This window comes from Monodelphis domestica, chromosome 5 (genome assembly GCF_027887165.1).
Source record: "Monodelphis domestica isolate mMonDom1 chromosome 5, mMonDom1.pri, whole genome shotgun sequence".
Lineage (NCBI taxonomy): Eukaryota > Metazoa > Chordata > Mammalia > Didelphimorphia > Didelphidae > Monodelphis > Monodelphis domestica.
In genome coordinates, this window is record NC_077231.1 from 275312451 (window position 1) to 275339868 (window position 27418).

The 27418-nt window shown below is 40.9% G+C and overlaps 1 protein-coding gene across 6 annotated transcripts in view; it reads left to right on the plus strand.

Annotated features, from left to right (window-relative positions):
* The first annotated feature begins 6075 nt into the window (after nucleotides 1-6075).
* The window catches only part of CLDN12 (claudin 12), a 33631-nt gene continuing 12288 nt past the window's right edge, over nucleotides 6076-27418 (plus strand). Inside the window, exons 1-4 of one of the 6 annotated variants that reach the window (XM_016426396.2) lie at nucleotides 6230-6876; nucleotides 10555-10609; nucleotides 13348-13439; nucleotides 20695-25132. In XM_016426396.2, the coding sequence (XP_016281882.2) occupies nucleotides 20741-21475 (735 nt within the window). In that variant the 5' untranslated portion in view covers nucleotides 6230-6876; nucleotides 10555-10609; nucleotides 13348-13439; nucleotides 20695-20740 and the 3' untranslated portion in view covers nucleotides 21476-25132. The other 5 variants (XM_007504993.3, XR_001625224.2, XM_016426399.2 and 2 more) reach the window with 5 other exon arrangements.

Sequence of the window (27418 nt, forward strand, 5' to 3'; positions counted from 1 at the left end):
TTCACAGTATTGATTCTTCTAAGATATAAGATAAAGGCTTTAAAAAAACTACAACACTTCTGAGAAGGGCCATGTACAAGTTACGAAATCCTATTCTAATTGTATGTAGTCAGCATAACAAGTGTTCCTCCTTGTCCTTGACAACCTTCATAAATCTGGAATTGAACCTTTAAGTCATTGTTGATAAACTTTTATGACCATATCAGAATTCTACTTGGGGGAAATTGAGTTTTTGTTAACAAACAAGTGAATGATCTTAATTCTTAATCGTTTTTTTAGAGCTAAAATTGACCTGAGAAGTTGCTGATTCCAATCCTTTCATTTTATAAATGGGGAAACTAAGTCTCTTTCTTCATGGAGACTAAGTATTGGGTCTCCATGCAGACAAAGTGTGAGGAAAATGGAGAAAAGAATGGAAATGAGGAAGAGTGACCAAGTCTATAGGACAGAGTGGCAGGAGATTGCCATTGACACCTCAAAACAAACAGTCTAACAGGTAGAGAACTTAAAGATGAATGGCTCGGGGCTTCCATCTACCCCAGAATGGTGGGTGGTACCTTCATCATCTATCCGATGTTTCTCTTCCATCAGAATTCTTCAGATGAAGTCCTAAGAAGGGATGTCTCTATGGGTGTCTGTCTGATGACAAAGGCCCTCAAAAGGCCAAATGCAAGGCTATACCATACGCCACTGTTAGGTGGGGCATGTTATTTGAAATACTTGGACTCTAAACCATGATAAAGGCAATGAAGCAAACCTTGTTTCATACAAAAAATTGCATTGATAGTTTTACAAATATCTCATTTGATCCTCCTGAGAACCCTGGGAGGTAGGTGTTAATGTTATCTTTATTGGACAATTGGGGGAACTGAGGTAGAGAGGTTAGTGACCTCCCCTAGTCACACAGCTAGTAAAAGGTCAAATTTGAACTTGGGTCTTTCAAACTTCGAATCCAGCACTCAATCCACTGCACTCCCTAACTTACAACATGATTGCCTTGTGCTATTTTACCAGTCAGGGCATTTGGGTCCCCTGAAAGTTTAAAAGTTTCTATTACATGGGCTATTCCTCCCTCACATGACTAATGGTTTCTGCCAGTGCTTTGTTTATTATTGGAACACTATAATTACTAACACTTCTGTACCAAAACAAAATCGACTTCATTTTCCAGTGGTTGAAAAAACAATCATAGAGCCCAAGACCTACCCTTGGTGTTGCATGTTCACCATGAGCTCCCAGGCAGAAGACCCCGAAGTATGTGTGCAACTAAGGACAAATTGGCCACAAAAGCTTATTGGAATGGAGGGACTGGAGGCATAATGACGGCATGCAACCTCCGGACAACTGACATTTAATGGAATAAGTCCAAGAACTGGAATCTACAAACCTGGTTGCTGAAAACAAATACCTTTCCCTGAACCAAGGCCCTTCTTGGGATGACTTGGTTGGCCCTCCAGGCCTTTGGGGTGGGGGTGGGGGGTAAAAAGCCATCTACAAAGCCCTACTGATGCCCTTAAAACCTCCTCCCAGTGAAATCCAAATCCCAACCCTAGAAAGGGAAATGCCATCTGTGTAAATGTTTTAAAACCACCTGAGTGCAAGCTTAGGGTAGGCCCTTCTGAGGGATTGGTAGGCCAATTCCTTTGTTACGTTATTCCTTAATGCAGTTTGGGGAAGAGGTAGGAGACCCAGAGCAAAAGTCCAGCCTCCTATACTAGGGCTGTGACCCTGGGCAAGTCCTTTTAATTCCAGTTGCCTAATCTTTTACCCTTCTTTGGCCTTAGAATGGAAGGCCACCCCAAGGTAAGGGTTAAAAAAAATTAACTAAAACCACTGAGGGAGAAATGAGTGTGTTTAAGCAGGGGCAGAGCAGTTCCCAGATCAAGCCCCATGGGCCAAGGATAAGTATTGGGAAATTAGAGGAGGTCGGATAAATAGAACTGAACAGCAATCTGAGGGCTGACAAAGCCAGACGGGTTCATTTTCCCTCCATGCATTCATTCTGTGCTGCCACCCACACTGAACTCCACTCAGTGGAACAGCCCACACCTTCCCCAGCCTCACATCTGCCCGGAGCCAGCTCGGATTCCCTTCCAAGACCCCCTCGGGCATCCCCGAAGCTTCCTCTGAGCCTCCCTGGGGTTCCTGCCCTCTCCTTCCAGTTCTGCTCATGCCTATCCTCCAGGAATGGAGTCATGGAATGTGTGGAGCCCCAGCACCGGCCCCATTCTTCCCATTGGTCAACCATGGCCGAATTGCTGTGATTCGGAGAAAAGTGGCCACCTAGGCCATCCCTGGGCGCACACCGGGACCCAGATCGGCTTTTAAAAGGCCCTGTTGGACCCTAAGAAGGAATAACATAACAAAAGAATTGGTCTTTTGTTTTTTTGAGAGGAAGGGTCTGCCTAAGCTCCTCACACTCACATGGTCTTAGAACTCTTTTCCCGTGACATCATTTCCCTTTTTAAAGAGAAATCTTCCCTAAGGTTAGATTGTGGTTGGGACCCATCTGAGATGTGCTGAGCCCCCACGCTATCTGCTCTCTGGGATACAGAAGCAAAACTGATCAAGGAATTAATTGTCCCCTCCCCTGCCCCTTGACCCTAAGAAGGGAGGCTTAAAAACACACATCTACCTTGTCAGAAGTGCTGCCCACTCTTCCTCTCACTCGATTTTAATCTATTTTTAATTTTTTTACATTTTAATTTAATCTCATTTTAGTTTTTGTTAGAAGTAACAATTAATCCACTGGATGCCTTATAAAGCTGCTGCTGGATTTACTGTATGTAAAATAAATCAGTTATAAGTTCCTGACAAACGTTTAAATGGAACTGCAGCCTATTACTAAGGACCTGGCACATACCAATTTAATTTTTAAATTATCTGATGATTCAAAATAATTTAATTCAAAGAGTTAACAAGAGGAAATCCTTGTATTCTTCAATTGGCCAGATTAATAGCCAGTTGGTTTCCTCTAATGAATAACCCAAGGCAAGAGATAAGAAGCTGTGAGCACGGGGCAGCTAGTTAGGGGGTTCAGTGGATTTAGAGACAGGAGGTCCTGGTTTCAAATTTGGCCTCAGACACTTCCTAGCTAAGTGACCCTGGACAAGTCACTTAACCCTTATTGCCTAACCCTCACTGCTCTTCTGCCTTGGAACCAATAATACTCAGTATTCTAAGGCAGAAAATAAGGTTTAAACAAACAAACAATAAACAATCATTTAAAATGGGAAGATAAAAGGACAGGGATCTAATTAATTAAAATTAAGGGACTGGGGGGGTGAAAAGTTAAGGTTAGAGAGAAAGCTACAAATCATCAAGAGAGATGTGTTAATGTGTTAAATAAATTTAAGGGAATAAATGCAGAAAGAGAAATCCTCTTAATGCTTATAACACAGAGGTAGGAAGAAACAGAAAAGATAGCAAAAGAAAGAAATGAAGGAGGAGCAATCAGGAAAATACCAAGGAAGTGAAGAAGGCAAAATAGTCAAATGCCAAATGGAAAGAGGGTTGAGGAAGATACTAAGAAAAAAAACAAAACCCTTTGGATTTAGCCAAAAGAGAGGCATTGATGACCTCTTGAAATTGGTGAAATTGAATAATTGAATATGAAATTGAATAATTTCAATAGAGTTATGGGGGCAGAAGTCAGCAGGAAATATAAATGTATTTTTAAAAGAACTTTAAGATATTCCTTCAGATAATGAGTGACCATATTTATTTGGGGAAAGAAACAAACACACCCCAAACCAGGATCACTGAGGTAGAGCCTAATAGAAAGAACTTTTGAGAATGGCACTGCCCCAAATCTAGCTACCACTTTATGCCCAATAGATATGTTCTAAAATTAAAAGTAGCTAAGTAGCTGAGTGGATAAAGTGTTGGACCTGGAGTTAGGAAGTTCTGAGTTTAAATTCCAGCCTTAGGCACTCACTTAGCTGTGTGACCTTGGGTGAGTCACTTAATCTCTGCCTCAGTTTCCTCATCTGTAAAATGAGCTGGAGAAGGAAATAAACCACTTCAGCATCTTTGCCAAGAAATCCCCATACTGGGTCAGAAAGAGTCAGACCTGGTTGAACAACAAATGTTTTAAGGTTACTCTTCATGATGTGCTAAATTCTGTGCCCTAATTTTGGCATGGAGTCCAAGAGATGAGACTTTAGTGTTTTTAGGTTTGCTGCTAAAGAATCTGCACTTAATTTTTCTAAGTAAAGCTCTATAATTTCTCTCGTAGATGATTTCTCCAAGCAGCGCAACATGGAAAAGGATAGGAAAAGAATGCTTGAATAAATAAAGAGTTTAGAGGAGGAAGAATCAAAGAACCCAAACTCTGCCATCTGAGAGTCATTCATTCATTTAACAGGCTCTTAGAACATGTGAGCTCTGTGTTGAATTCTTAGGATACAAAGACCAAAAAAAAAATCAAATCTCAAACTGTTCCCATCTTTAGGAACTTCTAGTCTCCTCAAGAAGAAACAACCATAAAAAGACCTACATCATCTAGATAACTCACATTATTAGTAAATATATTGTCTTTTATTTTCACCTACTGTAAAAAAATATAATAAATTTTTTATTAAAAAAAGAAGAAACAGACAACTCAATACTATATATATATATATGTATGTATATATATATATATATATATATATATATATAAGTTGTTTGAGGAAGAAGAATATTAACAAATGGACCAGGGAATATGGAAAGGTCTTGTAGGAAGTGAGAAGCCAAGAAGGAAGTTAGACTAAGATTTGGAAGTCGTGGACTTCAGGCATGGGAACAAATCTGAGCAGCTAGAAATGAAATATCACTCGTGATGCAGTGGCAGGAGGTAGCAAGTAGGTCCCTTTGGCTATGACAGAATTCATGAAGGGGAGTAATTTGAAATCATTTTGGAAAGATAGTTTGGAGACGAAAGGGCATTAAATATCAGAGGTATTTAGAATTTCCATATCCTAGAAGTAATAGGGAGCCATTGAAACTTCTAGAGCAAGAGTGTCATGGTCACTGCCAGTTTGGCAGCTAGTTGGAAAACTGGAGAAGGGAAAGATGAGAGACCAATTAGGCTGTTGTCATAGTCCAGGCAAGTGAACATGTTGATTTGAACGAGGGTAGCTGGATGTGAGACTGAAGAGAATGGAATAGGTAGAACAGAAAGAATCCACAGGACTTGGTAACTAATTAGATACTGGAGTGAGGTGGGGTGAAATCAAGGGACTGGAAGAATAGTTATGACCTCAGCAGAAACAGAAAAATGAGGGAAAAGGTGGAATAATAATGAAGTAATCTTTTTTTTAGTCACTGATGCAATATGGAGTAGTGGATCATATACTGAACTTGAAGTCAGACAGAACTGAGTTCAAATCCTGCCTCTGAAACTGGCCAGCTGGGTTACCACCAGCCAGTTACTTACCATCTCTGTGCCTCGATTTCCTCATCTGCAGGTACCAAAGATGGCATGCAGAGTGCTCTCTGTCAGCACTTGGCTGCCTCCCTGCCCCACCCCCCAGTTCCTTACTAGAAAGGCTGAGAGCCCCTGAAGGAGCTGTTCCCCTTCCTCTCTCTACACTGGCTGATGATATTCCTCACCTCACCTGTCTCTTTGCTCAGCAGCCCAATAGGAGCACTTTCTCCCTCCTCTGTGTGGGGTAAGGGGTGGGGGCAGGGTCCACCTGGCATTGGCGGGAGGGGCAAGTCACGTGGCTGGGGTAGGGGCGGGGCAGGACTGGGATGGCACTCCATCTCTAAAAGGTTTGCCATCACTGGCCTAGCCCTTACTGCTCTTTTGCAAATTTTTTTAAACCTTTACTTCCCCCTTAGAACTAAAAAGTAATAAGGACAAAAGCTTTATTCTTTAAACTTGTGAAAAGTCTAGTTCGTGTATGTATGTGTATCCACATACGGCTATGCATATATTGGGTGTGTACATAAATGTATATAGGTACTGTCTGTGTGTGTTTAGTCCTATATGACACTTCAGGACTCCACTGGGGCTTTTGGCAAGGCTATCGGCGGTTTGCCGTTGCCTTCTCGAGCTCATTTTACAAACAGGATTAAATGCCTTGCTCCGAATCACGCAGCTAGTAAGTGTCTGAGTCCGAATTTGAACTCGGGTCTCTTCCTGGCTCCAAGCCCTGCTGTGCCACCGCGGTGCCCTTCATCTGTACTGTGTACCCGTGTACTCAGACATGTGGGTGTTCCTGATCCTGGTCCTCGAATCAACCACCTGTCTGAAAGGGAATTTTAAAATAACAAATGAGAACTAATTCAAATTGGGCCGCTCTGTGTCCCTTCCACCAGTTTAAATGATGCCGTTCTCAGCCTCATTCATTCCGGCTAGGTCCGCTGCTTCCCCATCTTCTTTATTCTTTGCTGACCTCTCGGAGGCACGGAGCTGTGCACGGAACGAGGGGCTGTGCTTTTGGGGCAGGGATACGCTTGGAGACCCCGCAGGCACCAGCCCAGACGCGTTTACCCGGGGAACGAGCGCGCCCCGCGTAACGGAGCTGTCCACTCGACTGATTCCGAACGTGGTGGGAGAAGATCCGAAGGGAAAGCCGAGCCAAAGGAGGTCAGGCTTCTTCCGGGGCATCCTGGGAATTGTAGTCCCCAGTGTGCCAGGGATTCCACGCCCCGGGAAGAACTTGACTACGGTCCCCGAAAGCCTCCAGGCTTTCAGCTGGTGGGAGCAGCACTTCCTGAAACAGCTCGGGCTCAGCGGGAACCGACGCCGCAGCAGCAATCCAGGCAGCCGCGGCAGAAACCGCGGCAGCTGCCCAGGGCGATCTCCTCTCTTTGGGCCACTGCGGGACCCAGGCCGTGGGAGGCCCGTTTGGAGGAGAGCCATTCCGACGCCGCAGATCTTTTGGAGTGAGTCGCTTTAACCCTTTCTCTTCACCCCCGGAGGGGAATGGGGGGGGGGGATTCTCGGCGGGATGTCTCCCTTAGGCTACTGGCCATGCCCTCTGCAGGCTGCCGGACGCCGCGGGATGCGGGCCCCGAGGCAGCCCCCTGAGGAAGCTGGGAAGGCAGGGTATTCGCAGCCCCTGGGGGGTGGGGGTGGGGGACTGAGTTAGCCCCTGGTAGTTCGGTCTGACTGAGCCGGGCGGGTCAGGATGCGCACCCCGCCCCAGGCCACCTCTCTCCATGCCTGGAGGGGACTCGCAGGTGGGCCTCTGCCCCGAGGCTGCAGCTTCCCTCCCTGCCCTGGAGTTTACCTTCTGCTGCGAGTTTATGTGGGGGCGGCTAGCCCTGAAGGCGCCTGGGGTGGAATACCCGGCAGCCTTCGCTCTGGGTGACCCCTTTGGCAAAAAATGGTGCCCATTGTGTTACTTAATTGTGAAATGATCACTGGCTTGTTGGAAGAGAACCACCATGTCTGATAAGCATCTTTTCCAAATGCCATCCTCCTGGCTGGCATGCCGACCCATATCTGGTATCACAACAATCGTGCCATTAATGATAGTCATTTCATCTGAGCACCCTGTAATCTAGGGATCTGGGTGCTTTACAAGCTTTTAATCCCACAATACCCGTTTCTGGTGGGTATTATTTACCTAACAAAAGCCCGAATTGGTCATTGACATGGGAGTACTCCCTTCGCAATCCTCAACTTCCTTGTGTGGCTATAAATTTCTTTTTAAAAAAATGTTTTTTAACTCTTACTTTCTGCTTTAGTAACTCATTAAGTCAAAACAGCCAAGGCTAGGCAGACAGGGTTTAAGTGACTTTTTCCAGGGCCACACTGCTAGGAAGTATCTGGAGTTGGATTTGAACCCAGAACCTTTCCCCTGTGTTTCCTAGCTGCCTCCTGGGGCTATACATTTCTGCATCCTGTTGCAAGCAGTCATGAATGGAGGAAAGAGTCTGGTATCCAAGAACCTGAGCTCAAATGCCACCCCTGATACTTCCTGTGTGACCTTTGGGAAATCATTCAAATCCTTCTGTTTCTCTGTTCCTCATCTGTAAAATGGGAACGTTGGACTAAAAGATATCTGAACTCTGCTCTCTCTTCCAGCCTTAGATCTCTTAGCCTGTCAATTGACTACCTGTGTGACTTTTCACAAGTCAGTTTTTCCAGACCCTGCTGTGATGCAGCCAGGTTACTGGAACACTACTAAGCGTCATGGGAGGTAGTATTTATGGGTGACCAGAGGTCAATGACTCTAAGGGTGCTGGGTGAGTCTTGGGTGGCTAGGCCTGGCTGAGTCACTTAACTCCCATTCTCTAGCCCTTACTGATTTTCTCCCTTGGAACCAATACTTACTCTCCATTCTAAGACAGAAGGAAAGGGTTTGGGTTTTATTATTATTATTATTATTATTATTATTATTATTATTATTATTATTATAAGACCCTTTAAACTTATTGAGAAGTTGTATGGCTTATTGTCAAGAGAAAAATGAGGAACAAGGAACAGTCATTTATTAAGCACCTACTATGTGCTGGGCACTGAGGACATAAAAATTAAAATGAAATATTTCCCTTTTCAAGGAGCCGTGAAGACCTGGGTTCAAACCCTGCCACTGATCCATTCTGGCTTCATGTTACGACCTTCCCTCTATTGATTATCTCCACTTTATCCTGTGTAGAACTTGTCTATACTCAGTTATTTTCACGTTGTCTCTTCTATTAGACTCTAAACCTCTTGAGAGCAGAGATTTGTCTTTTGCCTTTCTTTTTAGGTCCAGCACCCAGTACAATGCCTGACGCATAGTAGATGCTTCATAAATGCTCACTGACTGCCTAGCTGTGTGATCCTGGTTAAGTACTCCCCAGTGCTTTAGATCAGTGGGGTCAAACTGCGATAGAAAGAGAGACCCCAGGGGCAGCTAGGAAGCACATTGGATAAAGTACCAAGTTTGGAGGTCGAGAGGAATTGGATTCAGATCTGTTCTGTTTTACTTCATTTTTATTTACTTTGTTAAATATTTCATTTACAATTTTTAAGTTTTATTTCATTGGACCATGCTTAGCAGGATTTTAATCTGGTTGGGCTTTTCTAGAGGGTGGGGAGTCCAAATCCAGGCTCACTGCTGTGTCTGAGACCCCTGCACTGGGCTTCTCCCCAATCATAGAAAAGATGCTGACCTGCATTCAAAGCAAGAGTTCCCTGGTAGCAATGAAATTACAGGTGTAGTCCCAACACTATGATTTTGGTAACAATCATTGCTACAGTAATTAATTCATAGTAGAGGCTTAATAAATACTTTGGGACCCAATGATTAACCAGCTCTGTGACTCCACCCAAAGTGCTTCAGTATCCTTATCTATTAAATGAAGGGTATCCTTTTCATTATTTTTCTGCTCTTCAGAAGAACCTCTACCCTCACTAGGAAGCAAAGTGGATAGAGCACAGTGCCTGGAATCAGAAAGATCTGAGTTCAAATTTGGCCTCAGACACTTACTAGCTGAGTGACCAGGTTATTTAACCTTGTTTGCCTCAGTTTCCTCATCTGTCAAAGGAGTTGGAGAAGGAAATGGCAAATCACTCTATCTTTTACTAAGAAAACTCCAAATGAAGTCATGACAAGTGGCAGACCACTGAAACGAGTGAACAACAACCATCACTTTTAGTGTATGTTCTCCCTTTTTACTTGGATGAGAAATCTGCCACCATCCACCATGGAATCTACCCTTCTTTTCCTTAGAACCTTGGATTTCTCCTAGGACTGAGCATCTGAGTTAATGCCCTTCTCTTCATTTTGCAGATAAGGAAAGCTAGCCTTCCAAGAATAACTTGCCCAAGGTTATAATAGCAGAGCTTAGACTCCAATCTAAATCCTCTGATTCTAAATCCATTTGCAAGGGTGGGGTTTCAATTCTTTTCCTGCCCCACTTAAAAATCCTTACCTTTGTTAGGTAAGAACAAGGGATCAAATCTGTAAGAATCGCCTGTGAGCTGATCCACTTTCTTGAATCAGTCACAGCCACTGTTTGATTTGGGTGAGATTTGATCTAGGCCTGAAAAATGTGTATAAAAAATCAGGTAGCAATTCCAGTGATTCTTTCTAACTAAAGAGGAAGGCATGGGGTCAAAGGAAACTGAGTCAGAAAGAATTGGCAACTTAGGAGTAAGGAAAGAAAGGAGGAAGAGAAGGTGGTGTTGTGACTTAATACTGTTTTTGACCCATTTGGGATTTTCTTAGCAAAGACACTGGAGTGGTTTGCCATTTCCTTCTCCAGCTCATTTGACAGAAGAGGAAACTGAGGCATACAGGGTTAAGTGACTTGTCCAGGGTCACCTGGCTAGTAAGTGTCTGAGGCCAGATTTGAACTCAGGGAGAGGAGTCTTCTTGGCTTTAGGCTCAACCTGCACCATCTAGCTTCCTTGGTGCTATTCCAAAGATGGGAGATAATAACCAGTGTGCTTACAAGCATCTCAAAGCAGAAGACTCTGGCTGATACCACCTCCCTGATATGCCCACCTACTTAAGGACTAAGGGACGTCCTCCTCCCCCAAAAAAGTCTGTTCTTGCCCCAGCTTCCTCTCTCAGTGTCTGACTTTCCATAGTTACTAATATAATCTGATGCTTTTATTCTTTTCAGAAACCCAAATCTTGCCTCAGCCTCCAAGAAGCTAGATATAGAGATAGATATAAATGTAAGTTATATACCTCTTGCAGTTGTGGGGAGATGTATTTTGAACCAAATAGTCTTTAGAAACAATGATAAAAGATAAAATTAATAACTTTGATTACATGAAGCTGAAAAGCTTCTCCACAGACAAAATTAATGCATCTAGGATAGGGGAAATGATCAAATGGGGGAGGAGGGGAATCTTTGTATCAAATTTCTCTGATAAGAGTTTGGGATGTAAGATATAAAAAGCATTATTACAAACATATATAAAACTAATATCCATTTCCCAATAGATGTAATCCTAGGTTGTGAAAGTTCTCAAAAGAAGAATTATAATGTCAAAAACTGTCCAATAAGACTGGAAATACAGGTTGGAGAAAATTAATATAGTGCTTCTAGAGCTAAATATGGGAGTTTGTATTTTATCCTAAAGATGATAGGAAGTCAGTGGAATTGGCACAATATAGTTGGCACGCAGTCAGATATTTGCTTCAGGAAAAATCACTTTGATAATACTATTTAAAATATATTGTAGTATAGCAAAACTTGAGGCAAAGGACTAATTAGGAGGCTTGCAATAATGTATGCAAGAAGTGATATTAAATTGAAGTTTTAGAAATGAGTTAAATATTTTTAAAATACTATTTCTAAATCTGTTGATATAACCAATAAATACAGTGAAAATTTTGGATTTATTCTTGCAATTCAAATATGTCAACAGCAAAAATAAATTATTAAATTAATAAAGAAATGTATTAAAAATAATTGTACAATATTTACAACCGCATGAAAGAATGCTTAAAATCACCAATAATAAAAGAAATGTAAATTGAAACAATACTAAGTTTTCACCTTATACCTTGAAAATCAGCAGATGACAGAAATTGACAGCAGTCAGTGTTGGAGGGGATAGTGTGGAATGATAGGCACACTAATACATTATTGCTAGAGCTGTGAAATGATACTACCATTTTGGAATTATGGAAGTAAAATGTCTTTAAAATGTCCTTCCTTTTGAACCAGAGACTCCACTACTGGAGTAGCTTAATGGATATTACTTATTTCCCAAGGAAGCTGATGAAAAGAGGAAAATTTATTTTTTGCTCTGAATACTATACATTAATATATTGCATATGCTGTACTCTAAAATATTTATAACAGCACTTTTTGTGATAACAAAGAATTGGCAAAAAAGTGGATGTGCATCAATTGGGGAATGGATAACAAATTGTGGTACATGAGTATAATGGGAACATTACTGTGCTGCAAGAAGTGATATACATATATAATGAATACAGAGAAGAATAGGAAGATTTATATGAACTAATACAGATGAAGTCAGCAGATCCAAGAAACAATGTATTCAATAACTACAACAACATAAAAGGAAACCAAAACCACACACAAGGAAAGAAAAGTGAATAACAATGAAAATCAAGCATGATTTCAATGATTTCAATTTCATGAGAGGCAACCTCAAACCCATTCCTTTGTCCATATGTGTTACATGTTTCATGTGTTTGGGGATTTTTTTCAATGTGTTGATTAGTTGTGCTGATTTTCCCCCCATCTTTAAAAAATGTAGGGTAAAGCTCTCTTAAAAAGGGAACCTAGGGAAAACTATCATGATGTAAAAAACAAGACGCCAACAAAAATTTTTTTTAAAAAAAGAGATAAGATTAAAGGGCAAAGAGTCAAATCTGCCTAAATGTTAGAAATCTTCTAACTAAGGTCTTAGAGCAATTGTACTTTTATTCATTACTTTCTGTCTAAATAAACCTCATCAATCTACAGAGAAGAGAATCACATGGATCTTAGGAGTTATCCTATTACTCTAAGCTTAACTTGATCTAGTTTTTAAACAATGATATATTTTTTTACCAGTTGCATGTAAAAATAATTTTTAACATTCTTTTTTGAAATTTTAGGTTCCAAACACTCTTTCACTCCCTCCCCCCTCACTGAGAAGACAAACAATTTGATATAGATAATATAAGAGCAGTCATGTAAAACATTATTTCTATATTAGTCATGCTGTGGAAGAAAAGAGGAAAAAAGTAAAGAAAGTGAAAAAATAGTCTGCTTCAATCTGCACTCAGACTCTTAAGAGTTCTTTATTTGGAGCTGGATAGTGTTTTTCATCTTGAGTCCTTTAGAGTTACCTTGGATCAGTGGCTCAGTCATTCTCAGATGATCATTGTGCAGAATAGCCATTGCTGTGTGTAGCAGTTAAAATTAATTTCTCTGCTAAAAGTATTATATTTTTAGAGGTTTGTTTAAGATTAAGAATTTAAGAAAATACAAGTAAGAAAGCACGTGCCTAGGAGGGCTGAAAGGCCCATTCAGTTTCACTTACATCATGAGAGATGTGTCTGCTTGGAAGCGAAAGTAAGAAGAGAGCCCAGTAGGCTTTTACAGCCAGTTAAATAGAAATTTTGATCTCACCCAGGTGAGGATCTCAGTGAGATTAGAGGGCATCCTGGGAACTAGAGCAAGGACTTCTGGGGATTGAAGTCTGGGGTTTGAATCTCCATTTTTACATGTATACGGTGTTCTCCTGGTTCTGAAATTGAGCTAATTTTTATATCGATGATACATACCACTCCTTTCATTGTGAAGAAAATTATTTGGAAACTGAAACACCAAATAAATGTGAGCTGCTGATATTAATTACAACTTCACTTTCTGATACGAAACTTTGTTATTATATGTGAAAAAATGAAGTTCCACATAAGGGAAAACAAACTAATTTTTTTTCAGGTCCAGTTCATCTCATCTGTTCATGTAGATTTACTACAATTTCTCCCCATTTGACAAAGGCATTTTTAAACTTCCCAGGCAAACCTCCAACGGTAAGTACCAGACTTCTTTGGTTATCTTTTATTGACCATCGTTTTCTCTCCTAACCTATGTCACACAGTAGTAACCAATGACAGCCATTTTCTTTCTTTTGGAGTAAGAAGTAAATAAGATAGATTTCATTTTTGTGTATAATTCATGCTTGGTTTGTTATTTCTAAAACCAGTCAAATTAAATCAACTGCCTCTGGAAGTTATTACATTCTAAGTGAAGCAGGGGATAGAATGCCAGACCTGAGTTCAAATGTGACCTCACTTGCAGTGATCCTGGAAAATCATTTAACCTGTTTGCCTCAGTCTTCTCATCTGTGAAATGAACTGGAGAGGGAAATGGCAAATCATTCCAATATTGATCTTTGCCAAGAAAATCCTAAATGGAGTCATAGAGTCAAACAGGAGTGGACAAGGACAAAAATCAGTTGCCAAACAGACAACAATGGCTGAATGTCCAGTTTAGTGTTGGGATAGGGTACACCAAGTCTTCAGTGAACTACCCGCCTCACCCAGTACAGTCATTGATGTCTCTAACCCATATTCATGACCACTTGCTACTTCAGTAAATCTTAGGAAGCTTGTTATACTGGAAAAGGCATTAGATTTTGAGTGTGAGGGACTCAGGTTTGAATTCTGACTTTCCTACTGAGCTAACTCGGGAGCAGAGGACAAATAGTACATCAACTTTCTGCACTTTGTTCCTCATCTGAATAATGAAGGGCTCACGAGTCATTAAGGTCCCAGAACTTGAAGTACCAAGTCACTGTGTGGACCTCAGTTTTCTCATCATGTAACATGGCAGTTGAACTCCATGATCTCTAAAATCCCCTTCATCCCCAAGTCCGTGATCCCACCCATGGCTCATGGCATTCACTACAAGTTACATAAGATATGCCATTTTGAAAACTGACTTTTTGATTCAGAATATTTGGTCATCCCTCAACACCTTGGACAATCATCCCAAAACAGACAAAAGATACCGAGACTTAAGTTGTGACAGATTCTTTATTTTGTTTGAGCAATAAGCACTCCAAATAGAGGCATAGTCTTTCAGAGTTGTAGGGCTGTAAGTGGAAATTTAGTTTATTACTGATATTCCATGAGAAAAGATACTTCTATGGAAGACAAGACTGATATAAGCAGCCAAGGCAATTGAAAAAAAAATGTATGTATTCCAGGCAATATCAACCTAAAGTTAGTAGATTTTCCCTTTATTGAAACTTGTTTCCAAACTAATATTTTTACATTTTGGGGCAGGTAGTGTAAAAATAAATTGTCAAGCTATAAAAATAAAATATTTAGATGGAAAAACTGTTCCAATATAGGTTCAAAACTGTTTGGATACTATTGATAGATGTAATCAAAAGTATCCTCAGTGGTGAAGTGAAGCTCAAATGTGAACTGACCTTCAGGGCTGGGCGCAAGGATGCTAAAGAGACTCTTATTATAAACATAAAATGTTTATTGAAATATATAAGGATAAATAAAGGATTTCTAATTCTAAGGGATTCTAAATTCACCCAAATAAACTCCCAAGTTTCTCAAGGAACCGCTTCTTCTGTGTTTCACAGGCTACACTACTCCTCCCTGATCTGACTAGCCCAAATTTATACTATATCTAAATAAAAACTACCACTATTATCCTTAATAGGCCAGGTTTTTCTTTGATCTTCTCAGAGTTAAGCAATCTATAAAAATCACAATAGATAGTCAATAGTGTTTCCCAATTTGGGGAAGGCACACACTGAGCTCCTTCAGATCTTTCCCTCAGACACAGAGAGAGAAGCAAAGATGTTCCCTCCTCCAGCCCTGAGAGAGAGTCTCTGAGAGTGTGTCTCTGCCAACTGCCGGAGACCAACAACCAACTGCCAGAGAGAGTAATTGACATAAAAAACCAATTATAACTGTCACATCTGAAATCAACACACTCTCTCAGCTCTGCTTCAAACTCCAGTTCTTTTTCTCAAGCAGCCACTTTACTTCTTATCCCTAAACTAATAAAACAATACTTATTTTCTAATATGATCCTTATAGTAGGTGGTATAATGGATAAAGCTTTAGGCTTGAAGTCAGGATAACTCATCTCCCTGAATTCAAATCTGATCTCAGATGCTTACTAGCTGTGTGATCCTGGGCAAGTCATTTAACCTTGTTTGCCTCAGTTTCTCCTTGGTCAAATGAGCGAGAGAAGGAAATGGCAAACCACTCCAGTATCTTTTGCTAAGAAATCCCAAACGGGGGCAGGAAGAGTCAGGCGGGACTGAAAATGACTCGACAACAAATAGTTTATTTAAAAATCCCAGGTCAGCAGCTCTTAATGCTCAAAAGGGTATTTCTTTTTTAAAACCCTTACTTTTTGTCTCAGTGACAACACTTAAGACGGAAGGCAAGAGCTAGGCAAATGGGTTTAAGTGACTTGCCCGGGGTCACACAGATAGAAAGTGTCTGACGCCAGAGTTAAACCAAGATCCTCCTGATTTGGCCCGTTTTGAACTTTTAAAGAAAGAGCTTTGAAAACGAAAGCGTGAGCACAAATATAAATGGTTACTTTGCCAAGTAAACCAGCACTACCATTTCCATCTGACAGTCTCATTACTGAAGAGAAGGACCATCGGTTGAACAAACTGCAGGGGAGAAGAGAGGAATTGGCTCGGTCACAATCTCCCGCTTTGCTAATAGCTGTTGGACAACTTCATTCATGATGTTTGTCTGGACAGTCACCTACATGTCGTCATGCCTATACAGGCATCCTTTGCCTAGTCTAAGTTTTAAAAGAGAGACTGAGCTAGTCTTTGAAAGTTGTGAGAGAAAAGGAGGCGTGGGGACAGCCGAGAGGAATCCTGGTTGTGTCAGCAGCCTGGAGCGGTCAGAGCTAGTCAGTGTCCTCCTCGGTGACCCTCGCAATTTCCTGCGACTGCCAGTTACCTGTGATACTGTGTGCTGGGCTCTAGGCCAATCATTTGACAGATAGTCTCGTTTGATCTTCGTGACACTGAGAGGTGGGGGCTGTTATTATCCCCATGTTACAGGTGAGGCAACTGAGGCAAGTAACTTGCCCAGATTACATAGCTAGGAAGAGTCTGAGGGCAGGTTTGAACTCAGGCCTTTCTGACTCTAGGCCAAGTGCTCTATTCGCTGTGCCACTCTGCTGCCTCAGATAGAATTGCTGCAGAACATTTAAACATTGCTTCCAGTTCAAATGAAGATGTTTTGTCCCTCTTTATCACTTTCATTGTTTTCTTACTAAGAATGCAATTACAGATTTGTTCAGGGTTTATAATAAGCCACATTTTTCAAGGGGTAGGAATTAGAGTATCCGGATCAATACAACATTTCTCTCTCCTTCAATCAAAAAAAGGCCCTCGCCCCTCCCTAGAGTGGCATAGCCCATCTATTGATTCATCAGCTCCTAAAAAGGTGCAAGCAGCATTAGGAACAGGGCGTAAGAGCTGCTGTCATTGGGAAGCATTGTCGGAGAACTAGAATAGCATTACCATACAGGGGGTTGGAATTTTCCTAGAGAGCTGAGGTTAACAGCCTTTCTCTTGTGGAAGATGCTTGGGTATCTTGACTTATTCCAAATTTTGTGGTCTGTAGCATCTCAGGGTCTTTTAAATCCCTGGTGCCCAAAAGAAGGATAGTTCTGGAATAACCAAGCCGAAGAAGGATAGAGTGAAAAAAAGGAAGAGAACTTCAAGTATTTGGATCGAGAGTCCTGGGTCTCCAAGAAGGCTCCAATCCCTGGCTCCTTCCTTTCAGACAGATGAATCATTCTGGTTTCATGAATGAGGGGGTAATGTCTAGGGAGGGAAACTTGCCCAAGATGATGTGGCTACAAGTGGGGAGAGTGTGTCAGCCCTGACTGCACCTATTTCTAACTTTAGACAGTGCTGGGAGATTGTGTAAAGAGTAGAACAAGGCCGTGGTTTGTTCTGTTGTTTTGTTTTTAAACCTTTACCTTCTGTCTTAGGATCGATTGATTCCAAAACAGAAGAGTGGTAAAGGCTAGGTAATTGGGATTGAGTGACTTTCAGCCCAGGGTCCCATAGCTAGGAAGTGTCTGAGGCCAGATTGGAACCCAGGACCTCCTATCTCCAGGTTGGTCTATCCACTGAGCCACCCGGCTACCTCTACAATGCCATGTTTTGAGTCATATTAAATTAGCCCAGATTGATTTATTTAGCCTGCTTATTCTTGATGATTCAGGTAAAGTGTACTAAAAAGTAGATTTAGTTAGACCATTCTCAATGGATTTTCACTAAACTAGCCACAGTAGAAAGGTTTACATGGGACTATTTTATGGGAAGTAGGGGTGGAGCAGGACTGACTTCTGTTTGCTTTCATCTAGATTTCTTTCTTCTATAAAAATGAAGGGATTAGAAAAGATTATTGTTTCCTAACCTTTTTTGTTCTCAGGACCTCTTTACACTCTTAAAGATTATTTGTATGGATTTATAGCTATCAGTCTTTATTAGAAACTCGTACATCATAGTATCACTGTGAAAATTGTTTTGACTTCACAGATTCCCCAAAAGCACCTTGGGGGACCCAGGGATCCCTCAACTACTCTTTGAGAATTGCTGGAGTAGATAAATTCTAAAGATATTCCTAACTCCAACAATACTATATTTTGGCATAATCTGTACCTGGAAAAAGTGACTCTTTTTAAGGCTGTGTGGTGTAGAAGACAAGGCATTGGCCTTGTCTGGAAAACCTGGGTTCAAATTCTACTTCAGATGCTTCACTTACTAGTGTGGTGACTGAGTGAGTCACTTGATTTCTCTGTGTTTTACTTGCCATGACTATATAAGGGGTTTGAGATCACCAACCTCCAAAGGCCCTGCCAGCTTTGAGTCTGAGACACTATCTTATTCTCTAACAAGAAAGGTTAAAATACCTGCTAAATATTTGGCCTTTGTTCATTCAGCATTGTTTGTAATCCAGGGGCTTAAGGTTCTGACTAAGCTGTGCACCCATCTTATTTTAGGTATCTTGCCTCCCTGTAGGCACTAATTAGTCATGGAGATATTAATTTATTCTATTTTTTAAATATTCTGAATCCCAGAAATTATCTGTATAGTAGAACATGCATGGGAATTATAAATGAAGCTTACAGTGCAGGCCTTGCTTTGAAAATAGGGAGGAAAAGGGTAAGACAAAGGAGAGCACCAGGCCTGGAATTGGGAGGTCCTGGGTCCAAATTTGGCCTCAGGTACTTTCTAGCTATGTGATCCTGGGCAAATCCCTTAATCCAAATTGCCCAGCCTATACCACCCTTCTGCCTTACTGATATTCAGTAATTCTAAGTCAGAAGGTAAGGGTTTGTTTTTTTTTTTCATTTTTTATTTTTTATTTCATTATTTTTTTAAATTTAATTTAATTTAATTTTTTTGATTACAGTACTCACTTTATTTCCCTCCCTCCCTTCCACCCACCCTTCCCACAGCCGACATGCAATTTCATTGGGTATTACTTGTGTCCTTGATCAGAACCTATTTCCATGTTGTTGTTTGCACTAGGGTGAGGTATGGGTTTTAAAAAGAAAAGAAAAAGCCCTGACATGGTAGTCAAAAGAACTTGTTTTCAAATCCCAGCTCTGAAACTCAGTCATTCTGAGGACAAATTATTTTAGCTTTGGTTTTCTCTTTAGTATCTGAATTTTACAAATAATCAATGTACATTTTTATTGTTGTTTTCTCTATTGCATTTTTTTTTTTGGCAGAGGTAGCTCAAATATTGCTTGGAACTAGAAAGGACAACAAACCCACAGAATCACACTGTTCTCTACCCAGAAATCAAAATATTTTCTCTCTCTATTCTCACATCATGTTCTTGATGGGAGGAAAAAAAAAGGAAATGGACTGGTTGGTCATTTCTGACATGCTTTTCTCTTTCCCTGCTAATTGGTTATCCGAGGTCCATCAGTCATACATTTACTGAGTGCTGGCCATGTAACCACTATTATTGTAACTTGTTATGACAGAGTGCTGTGATGGGCTCAGCAATTAGATTTCCAGGGAATGGGGCCGAGATAAAGATCTTTGGTTTTGTCCTGCCTGTAAATTGCAAGTTCTTTTGAGTAAATCTGTGTTATATGAAGTCCCGGTTCTTTGTTAATGTGTTTTCTATCACAGAAAATGTATTTAATTTGGGACAGGGAGAGGTCTGGAAACTATAGGAACATGTTTTTCTTTTTGTTAGAACATCATTAATATAGCAGTTGGGATTGAAGTGATTGTTTACCACAAAAATGGCTGTTTCACTGATGTGAATGAGTATGATTCATTTTTCCTCGAATTTCGCTTGGAATATCTTGAATCACCCAAGAAGTTATCAGTAGTTGATCATTAGCCTATCAATTCCTTTTTCTTTTTTGTTGTATTTTTTCCAGATTACACGTAGAAACAATTTTAATAATCATTCTATCTTTTTTCCTAATGAATTTAGGAGGAATCAACTTTTGACTGATTGTTGTACATTCCCTCGTTAACCATGCATTGTGTTTTCCCTCTTAAGATATTTTTTTCATTTTCCCTAGTAATACCAGGAGTAACTTCTCAGAGTAACTCCAATGGTTTAGCTGTCCCAATTCTCTTGAGAACCCTTGCCACTCCCCCCATATTTCTACCAACATGATTATTCATCTTGAAGTACAAATTGAATATTTAAAGCTCCGTAATGTACTGCTTTCATTTCCCATCACAAAAAGATAATTCATCAATATGCTATTGCATGTTTTCATTGCACAGTCATTTTTTAAAAAGTAAGAATGTAATTCTTAAGATCATTTGAAGGCAAAGTAATTTCTGCTCTTTCTCGCTAGAATGTAAGGAAATTCCTATGAGAGCATCCCTAGCCAAAAGCTTTGGTTGTCATGGTAATCAGACCTCTGATGTCTGAGAATGTGAATGATCATTTATATGCAGACATATTTAAGTGTGATACTTTCAGAAAGAGCCCTGGGTTTGGAGTCATAGGACCTGGCTCAAGTTCCAGCTCTGGTCCTTACTATTTAGATGACCTTAGGAAAGTCATCCCTCTGGCCTCAGTTTCCCCCTTTGCAAATGAGAGGTTTGGACCAATAAGAACACTAAACAGAAGAGCTGTAAATCTAAGTAACTTACCCTTTTTTTGTATTGTCTCCAGATTTTTATTCTGAAATTCATGCTAGCAATTGTTAATGGGTTTGCCCTTCCTATTCTGCCCTTAAGGTTTATTTCCTAAAGGTTTGTTCTCTCGTATTTTCTGTCTCTAGTATTTTTCTGACCCAGAGTGATTGCTCAGGCCCTCCCCTGCCTGCCATGGGTTGTCGGGATGTCCATGCAGCAACGGTGCTCTCCTTCCTGTGCGGCATCGCCTCCGTGGCGGGGCTCTTTGCCGGGACGATGCTTCCCAACTGGAGGAAACTGAGACTGATCACGTTCAACAAGAATGAGAAGAACCTGACGGTCTACACGGGGCTGTGGGTGAAGTGTGCGCGCTATGACCGGAGCAGCGACTGCCTGATGTATGATACCAAGTGGTATTCGTCCGTGGACCAGTTGGACCTGCGAGTGCTTCAATTCGCCCTCCCTCTGAGCATCCTCATCGCCGTGTCCGCACTCATACTGTGTCTCATTGGGATGTGTAACACGGCCTTCAGGTCATCCGTGCCCAACATCAAGCTGGCCAAGTGTCTGGTCAATAGTGCGGGCTGCCACTTGGTGGCCGGCCTCCTGTTCTTCTCTGCCGGCGTGGTGAGCCTCACCCCGTCCATCTGGGTCATCTTCTATAACCACCACCTGAACAGGAAGTTCGAGCCCGTGTTCACGTACGACTATGCCGTGTACGTCACCGCGGCCAGCTCCGGGGGCCTGTTCCTGACGGCGCTCTTGCTCTTCCTGTGGTACTGTGCATGCAAGGCCCTGCCTTCCCCTCTGTGGCAGCCCCTGTACTCCCACACCCCCAGCATGCACAGCTATTCTCAGCCCTACTCGGCCAGATCTCGCCTCTCAGCCATCGAGATAGACATCCCTGTGGTGAGCCACGCCACCTAATGGGGAACGAGCTTGTTTTTAAGGAAAAAACCTTTACAAAAAGCAGTGTCTGCACCCGCACACGTGTTAGCTTGTCTTCGACCAAGCGGGGTTGCCATGTTTTCACAGATCAGTCCAATGAAGTAACTATGGCTAGGTAATTTTCCTAAAAAGTACATTTTATTTTTTAACTAAAGTTTTTTCTCTTGACTAGCTACATTCCTTTGATAGTCACCCTGGAAATTTCCCCCCCTTCTACAGTGTCGATATTTGGTTCAACACACACACGCACACACACACACACACACACACGCACACACACACACACACACACACACACTCTCTCTCTCTCTCACTGATTTCATGTTGACACGCATTTAAATTGCCCTTCTTTCAGGAAGACCTTACGCAAGGCGCATGGGAACGTGTGTGATCACATACTAGTGTACTTTTCTTTGAGCCACATGGCCTGTTTTACAATGATCTGATCTTCCTACTTGAAGATGTAGAAGCTCTTGTTACTTCTCTCCACTCTATAATCATTGTGTTCTTGTAGGATTAAATGTTTTAAAGATTACATTCAAGAATTCTTTTTATCTATGTTCCATTTCATCTCATGGTTTCTTTAAGGCTAAGATTTCATTTAAGTGATATCAGATAGAATAGGCTTACAATGTTTTTTTTTAAAGAATTGTCAGCCCTAATAATCTGCTTCAGATTTTATTGAAAATTGCTTTGTTGGAATTAACTATGTACAGTTGAAAATATGATGGTCCACATACTCCCATTGGCAACAAGGTTTTTTTCTTCCCTAAGACAGTTAGAAAATAGTATTGCTGACCACAGTATACAAATATATATAGAAAGAGATGGTAGACATGGGTAGTTTATCTTCTTTTTTTTTTAACCCTTCCCTTCCATCTTAGAATCAGTACTGTGTATTGCTTCCAAGGCAGAAGAGCTGTAAAGGTTAGGCAGTGGGGTTAAGTGACTTGCCCAGGATCACACAGCAAGTCTATCTTTTCACAATAATGGTTTTGCTGGGGGCAGGAATCACTATACTGAACTTGTAGACAACAATAAAATATGATCCCTGGGGTCAAGCTCCTGGAATGGGAAAATGGTGAGGGAGGTAAACGTTTCAGCAGCTTCCTATCATGCTCTTCTTTGTCCTGGATTGCTGCTTACCTTTGACACCAAGGTACTGGGGGCCATTAAGCCTCCGCACCAGGGGGGTTACAAGGGACTATGTCGCTTTGCCAGCCATAAAAAGAGGGAGTTAGACGAAGTCATTTCTAACAGGGTTTCTTAGTCTAGGTCTATGAACCTCCTGCCTCTCAAGGAGTCCATGAGTATATTTCAGAAGATCCATGAATTTGGAGGGAAAAAAAATGCATCTTTATTTTTCACTAACATTAGCTGAAATTTAACATTTCCTTCAATTGTTTGAAAACATGATTCTGAGAAGGGGTCCATGGGCTTCACCAGACTACTGAAGGGAGTCCAGGACACAAAAAGATTAAGGACCCATAGTCCATCTCTTTGAGTTCTATGATACCCCCTCTGCTTTCAAAAAAGTTTTGGCTGAACTGCTAGGAGCAGCACAGAAAACTGGGAAATAGCCTGGGTTTATGGATCCCCTTGGCCAGTGAGTCTTAATGATCAGATAATAGTGGTGTCATTACATTAGAAGAGCACCTTACAGATTTTCAAAGCACTTTCATGAATATCTAATTAGATGAAAAGTGATGGAGTGAGAATGTGGTATAAAAGGAATTCAATGGACGTAGAGTCAAAACAACCTGGGTTCCAATCCTGGTTCTGCTCTTTTTACTGTGTGACCTTGGGCAAGAACCACACCTTTCTGGACCTCAGTTTCCTAATCTGTAAAATGAGGGAATTGGATCCAATAATCTCTATGACCCTCTGCCGAGGGACTTGACACCCAAAGCCATTAGTTCATCTAGTTTTAGATAGGCTTAAAATTCTAGTCACTTTCAGTATCTTGGAGACCAGATATTGAAGTCCCACTAAGTGAAGGCTATTACTTCTAGTGACTATTAATAAATCTTATAAAATATAATATTTGAAATTATTGTATATCAATTTAATTTTTACACAGGCCAGATGTGTGTGGAGTGGGGATGGGTTAAAAGTTAATAGAGGAGTTGGAATCCAGTCTTGGAAAAATGGTAAGACACTTAGCAGAGTGAAAAGTTTAAAATCCAAGAGATTCTTGGATACTTTTCTTACAAATCAGCCATGTGATCAAAGTAGAAAAATTCAGGGATGTTGGTTCATTCAGGATGCTTGAATTTGTCACTATGACAAATGACTACTGTATTCAGAAGGAGTTTGTAGTACTACCTATGTCTTATTTCACAGAAAACTAGGTACGGTGTACACAAACAATTATATCTTTGTGAGAATTTGGGTATAATTTTGGCAAGGTTTTTTTTTTTTAAAGCCCAGCTGTATTTTGTATAAATATATATAGTATATAGTAGAGAAATGCAAACATGTAGCTTTTTGAAGTACTGTCATTTAAAAAAACAAAAAAGCATGTTAAGCTGTTGTTCTCAGGTGATAGCGTCTGACTTTCAATTCCACCCCTGTCTGCTCTTTTGGGGAATGGCCAACTCTTAATCATCCATACTGCTGACATTGGTGCAATCAGAATAATTGAAATTTTGAGCTAATTCTAAACTCATTTTGAACACCTTCTTTGTGTCCAACACCTTGCTAGGTTTTGGTGGGGAGGGAGAAGAATGGGTTGCATTGGGGAAAGTTACAGCTAATTGAGGGGACCTGACAAAAATGGCATTTAAGGCAATAGTAGGAGCCCCCAGCTTTTTGGGCATAGATGTAAATTCTTTTACTTTAAGGTCCATGGCACCTTAAATGTGTGCTGAAAGTCCCCTCTGATCTCTTTCTGCATTCTCTGCTGCTGCCTTCCATTGCTGTTTACTCTGGAGCCACAAAGCAGAGGCAGCAGCTGTTTCCCTTGTTGTTTCTTTATTTCTGAATATTCTGAATTTGCCAGTGAATGTTTCCCAAGCCAGGATCATCAATGTCTCTTCTTCCTTGAAGCCATCTCAAAAAAGTGAGCTTTTGGGCAGCTCCTCCCTTCCTCCCTCCCTCCCTCCTTTCCCTCCCTCCTTTCCCTCCTTCCTTCCTTCCTTCCTTCCTTCCTTCCTTCCTTCCTTCCTTCCTTCCTTCCTTCCTTCCTTCCTTCCTTCCTTCCTTCCTTCCTTCCTTCCTTCCTTCCTTCCTTCCTTCCTTCCTCCCTCCCTCCCTCCCTCCCTCCCTTCTTTTTCCTTCCCTCCCTCCTTTCCTTCTTTTCTTCTTCCCTTCTTTCCTTCCTTCTCTTCTGAGAATTCTCATTAGATTATCATTGTGATTTGGAGGAAGGGGGAAGTTATCTTTTTTTCTGTGCTAAAAGCCTATTGATGTTGCTACTGTGCTATCTGTCACAGAAGCCAGCTTGGAAAACTACCTTGAATGTTTCCTACTGTGCCAGGTTTGATTTGTTCTTCTATGGAGAATTTTCTTGCAAATATTTGTAAATGTAAAATAAAAGTGTACTTTTTTCTGTAAACTGTGAGTTGACTTCTAGATACACCTAATCCTGAGCCCTATTTCTGTATGTTTATTAAAAGATGTATTTTTACAATCTTCCGCACTGATTCTAGTTCTTCCTTTACGTTTAAATGTGAATATTTGGGAATATTTAAATAAATATTATCTAAGTCGGCTTGGCCTAATGCAAAAGGGACAGTCTTTCAGATTTTCTACAATGAAAATTGGGAAACTTATCTTTGCTAATATGAATGGATCTCAATCTACTGGTGGGGACCCCAATTATAGATAATGGAAAAGTTTTCTTTAAAAAATTTTTTAGATTCTTATTTTCTGCCTTAGGAACAACACTGACAGAAGAATAGTAAGGGCTAGACAAATAGGGGTTAAGTGGCTTGCTCAGGGTCACATAGCTAGGAAGTGCATGAGGCTACTTTTGAACCCAGGTCCTTCCAACTCCAAGCTTCACTCTCTATCTGCCATACCATCTAGCTATCCTTGAAAAGTTTTCATCACCCAATGACCTGGAAGACTAAGTACCTTGGAGACGCTTACTACTTAGCCTCCCCCATTGCAAAGCTGGTAAAGGTCTAAGCCGGTGATGGTGAACCAATTTTTGATGACATGGGGCCGCATGCCGAGAAGGATGTTTTTTCCCCAAAGTGATTCACTACCCCAGTTATGCTCAGTTTTTTTGGCAAATTTTGACATACCAAGCTCAAAAGGTTGCCCATCACTGATCTAAGCCAAAGCTTTGTCCCATTGACAGCAAATGGTGCTGTTATTGAACACGTTAGCATCTAATTGGCCAGTCATCAGCAGCCATGCAGTGTTTCTCCCTTTTGAAATGGCCTTTGTAATTAATATCCAGGGATGCATTGATAATCCTGGTGCTTAGCACAGTGCCGGACACATAGTAAATGGAGCCAGTAAATGTTCACTCATTCACTCATTCATAGGAGTAGTTAGTTCTCCAGACTCTACAATAGCCTATGTAGAATAGTCTGTAAGATCAACCGCACTCCGATTTCAGGCTTCCCAAACAACCGTCAGTTCTAATTTTGCTTCTCGGGTATCTTGATACGCCATCGGGATTATTCTAGACAAGTGACTTTTTTCTCCCTCTTCACCTATGTCTCACTGACGGCATTACAAAAACAACAAAAAACAAAAACCTTTTTAAGTGACATTTTTCACATCACTATCTCAACTGCCATTGAGATGGAAGCGCGGTGAAAGTTCGGTGAATCTAATCCAGAGTTCTAGTCTCCAATCTGAGGAAGGTGAACCGGCTGCAGGTAGGGCTTGGTTTGAAAGGGGTTGAGAACTGCAGACTGTGGGAGCTGGATCCTTGTTTTCAGCATGCCTCCTCCCCTACATTCAATTGGGAGCTTTTAAAAAAAATCCTTACTTGCCATCTTAGAATCAATAGTGTGTATTGGCAATACACGGAGCTCCCCTAGAGCACGGAGTGTCTTGCCTTTCTACTTTTATCTCTAGGACTGCACATGTAGTAAGCATTTAATAAATGATTTATCATTCATTCAGCACCTACCTATTCTGGACATAAGCTTCCCCATCCTCAAAACTGAACCCTCCCTTGTTCCAAAGAAAAACAATGAAGGAAAAAAAATCAGACAGTGCAATAGTGTCTGACCATTGGTACAATATTCTGCCCTTCCAGCCCTATTTCTGTCCACAGAGAGGGAGACAACATTTGATTTGTTCCTTAGGACATTCTGTTTTTCAGTTAACTCAGTATGATTCACTTTTGGTGATCTTCTCATTTGTGTTTTATTCATTGGACATCTCATTCTTCCATCAGTTCCTCTCACCTTCTACCAGTTCTCCAGGCTCTACAATAGCCTATGTAGAATAGTTCATACAACCTTTCCATCATTCTCCGAATTTATTAGATTCTGCATCTGTTTGTTTTTTGGGTTTTTTTTGGAAGACGTATTGGATGATGGAGCTCTCTGAGGGAATATATAGATAAGACAGGGAATTTCAGGCTGGGTGTCAGGGGAAAGCTGTATCTTTCGGGATCAGCAAGCTCCAAGCTCTTGGATTTGAAGGTTCATATGAAGAAACAAAGCCTGGAAAATCATTACTTCTGTCAAAATGTAAACTAGTTTACAATGAGAAATGCTAACTTCCCAGTGATCTGAATAAATTTGATTCCTTATCACAGTATTTGAGAGACTTGAATTAATAATATTAAGGTTGTTTCATAAGCCTAAAATCAGAATGGAGTTGATCATACAGATTATTTTATGTAGATCCCATTTCCTTTGCTCTTGCCCTTCTGTCTTAGAGTTGCTAACGAGATATAAAGTTATGGTTTTAAAAAAAGAGATAGGAAATTCATTATTATAATATTGGGGG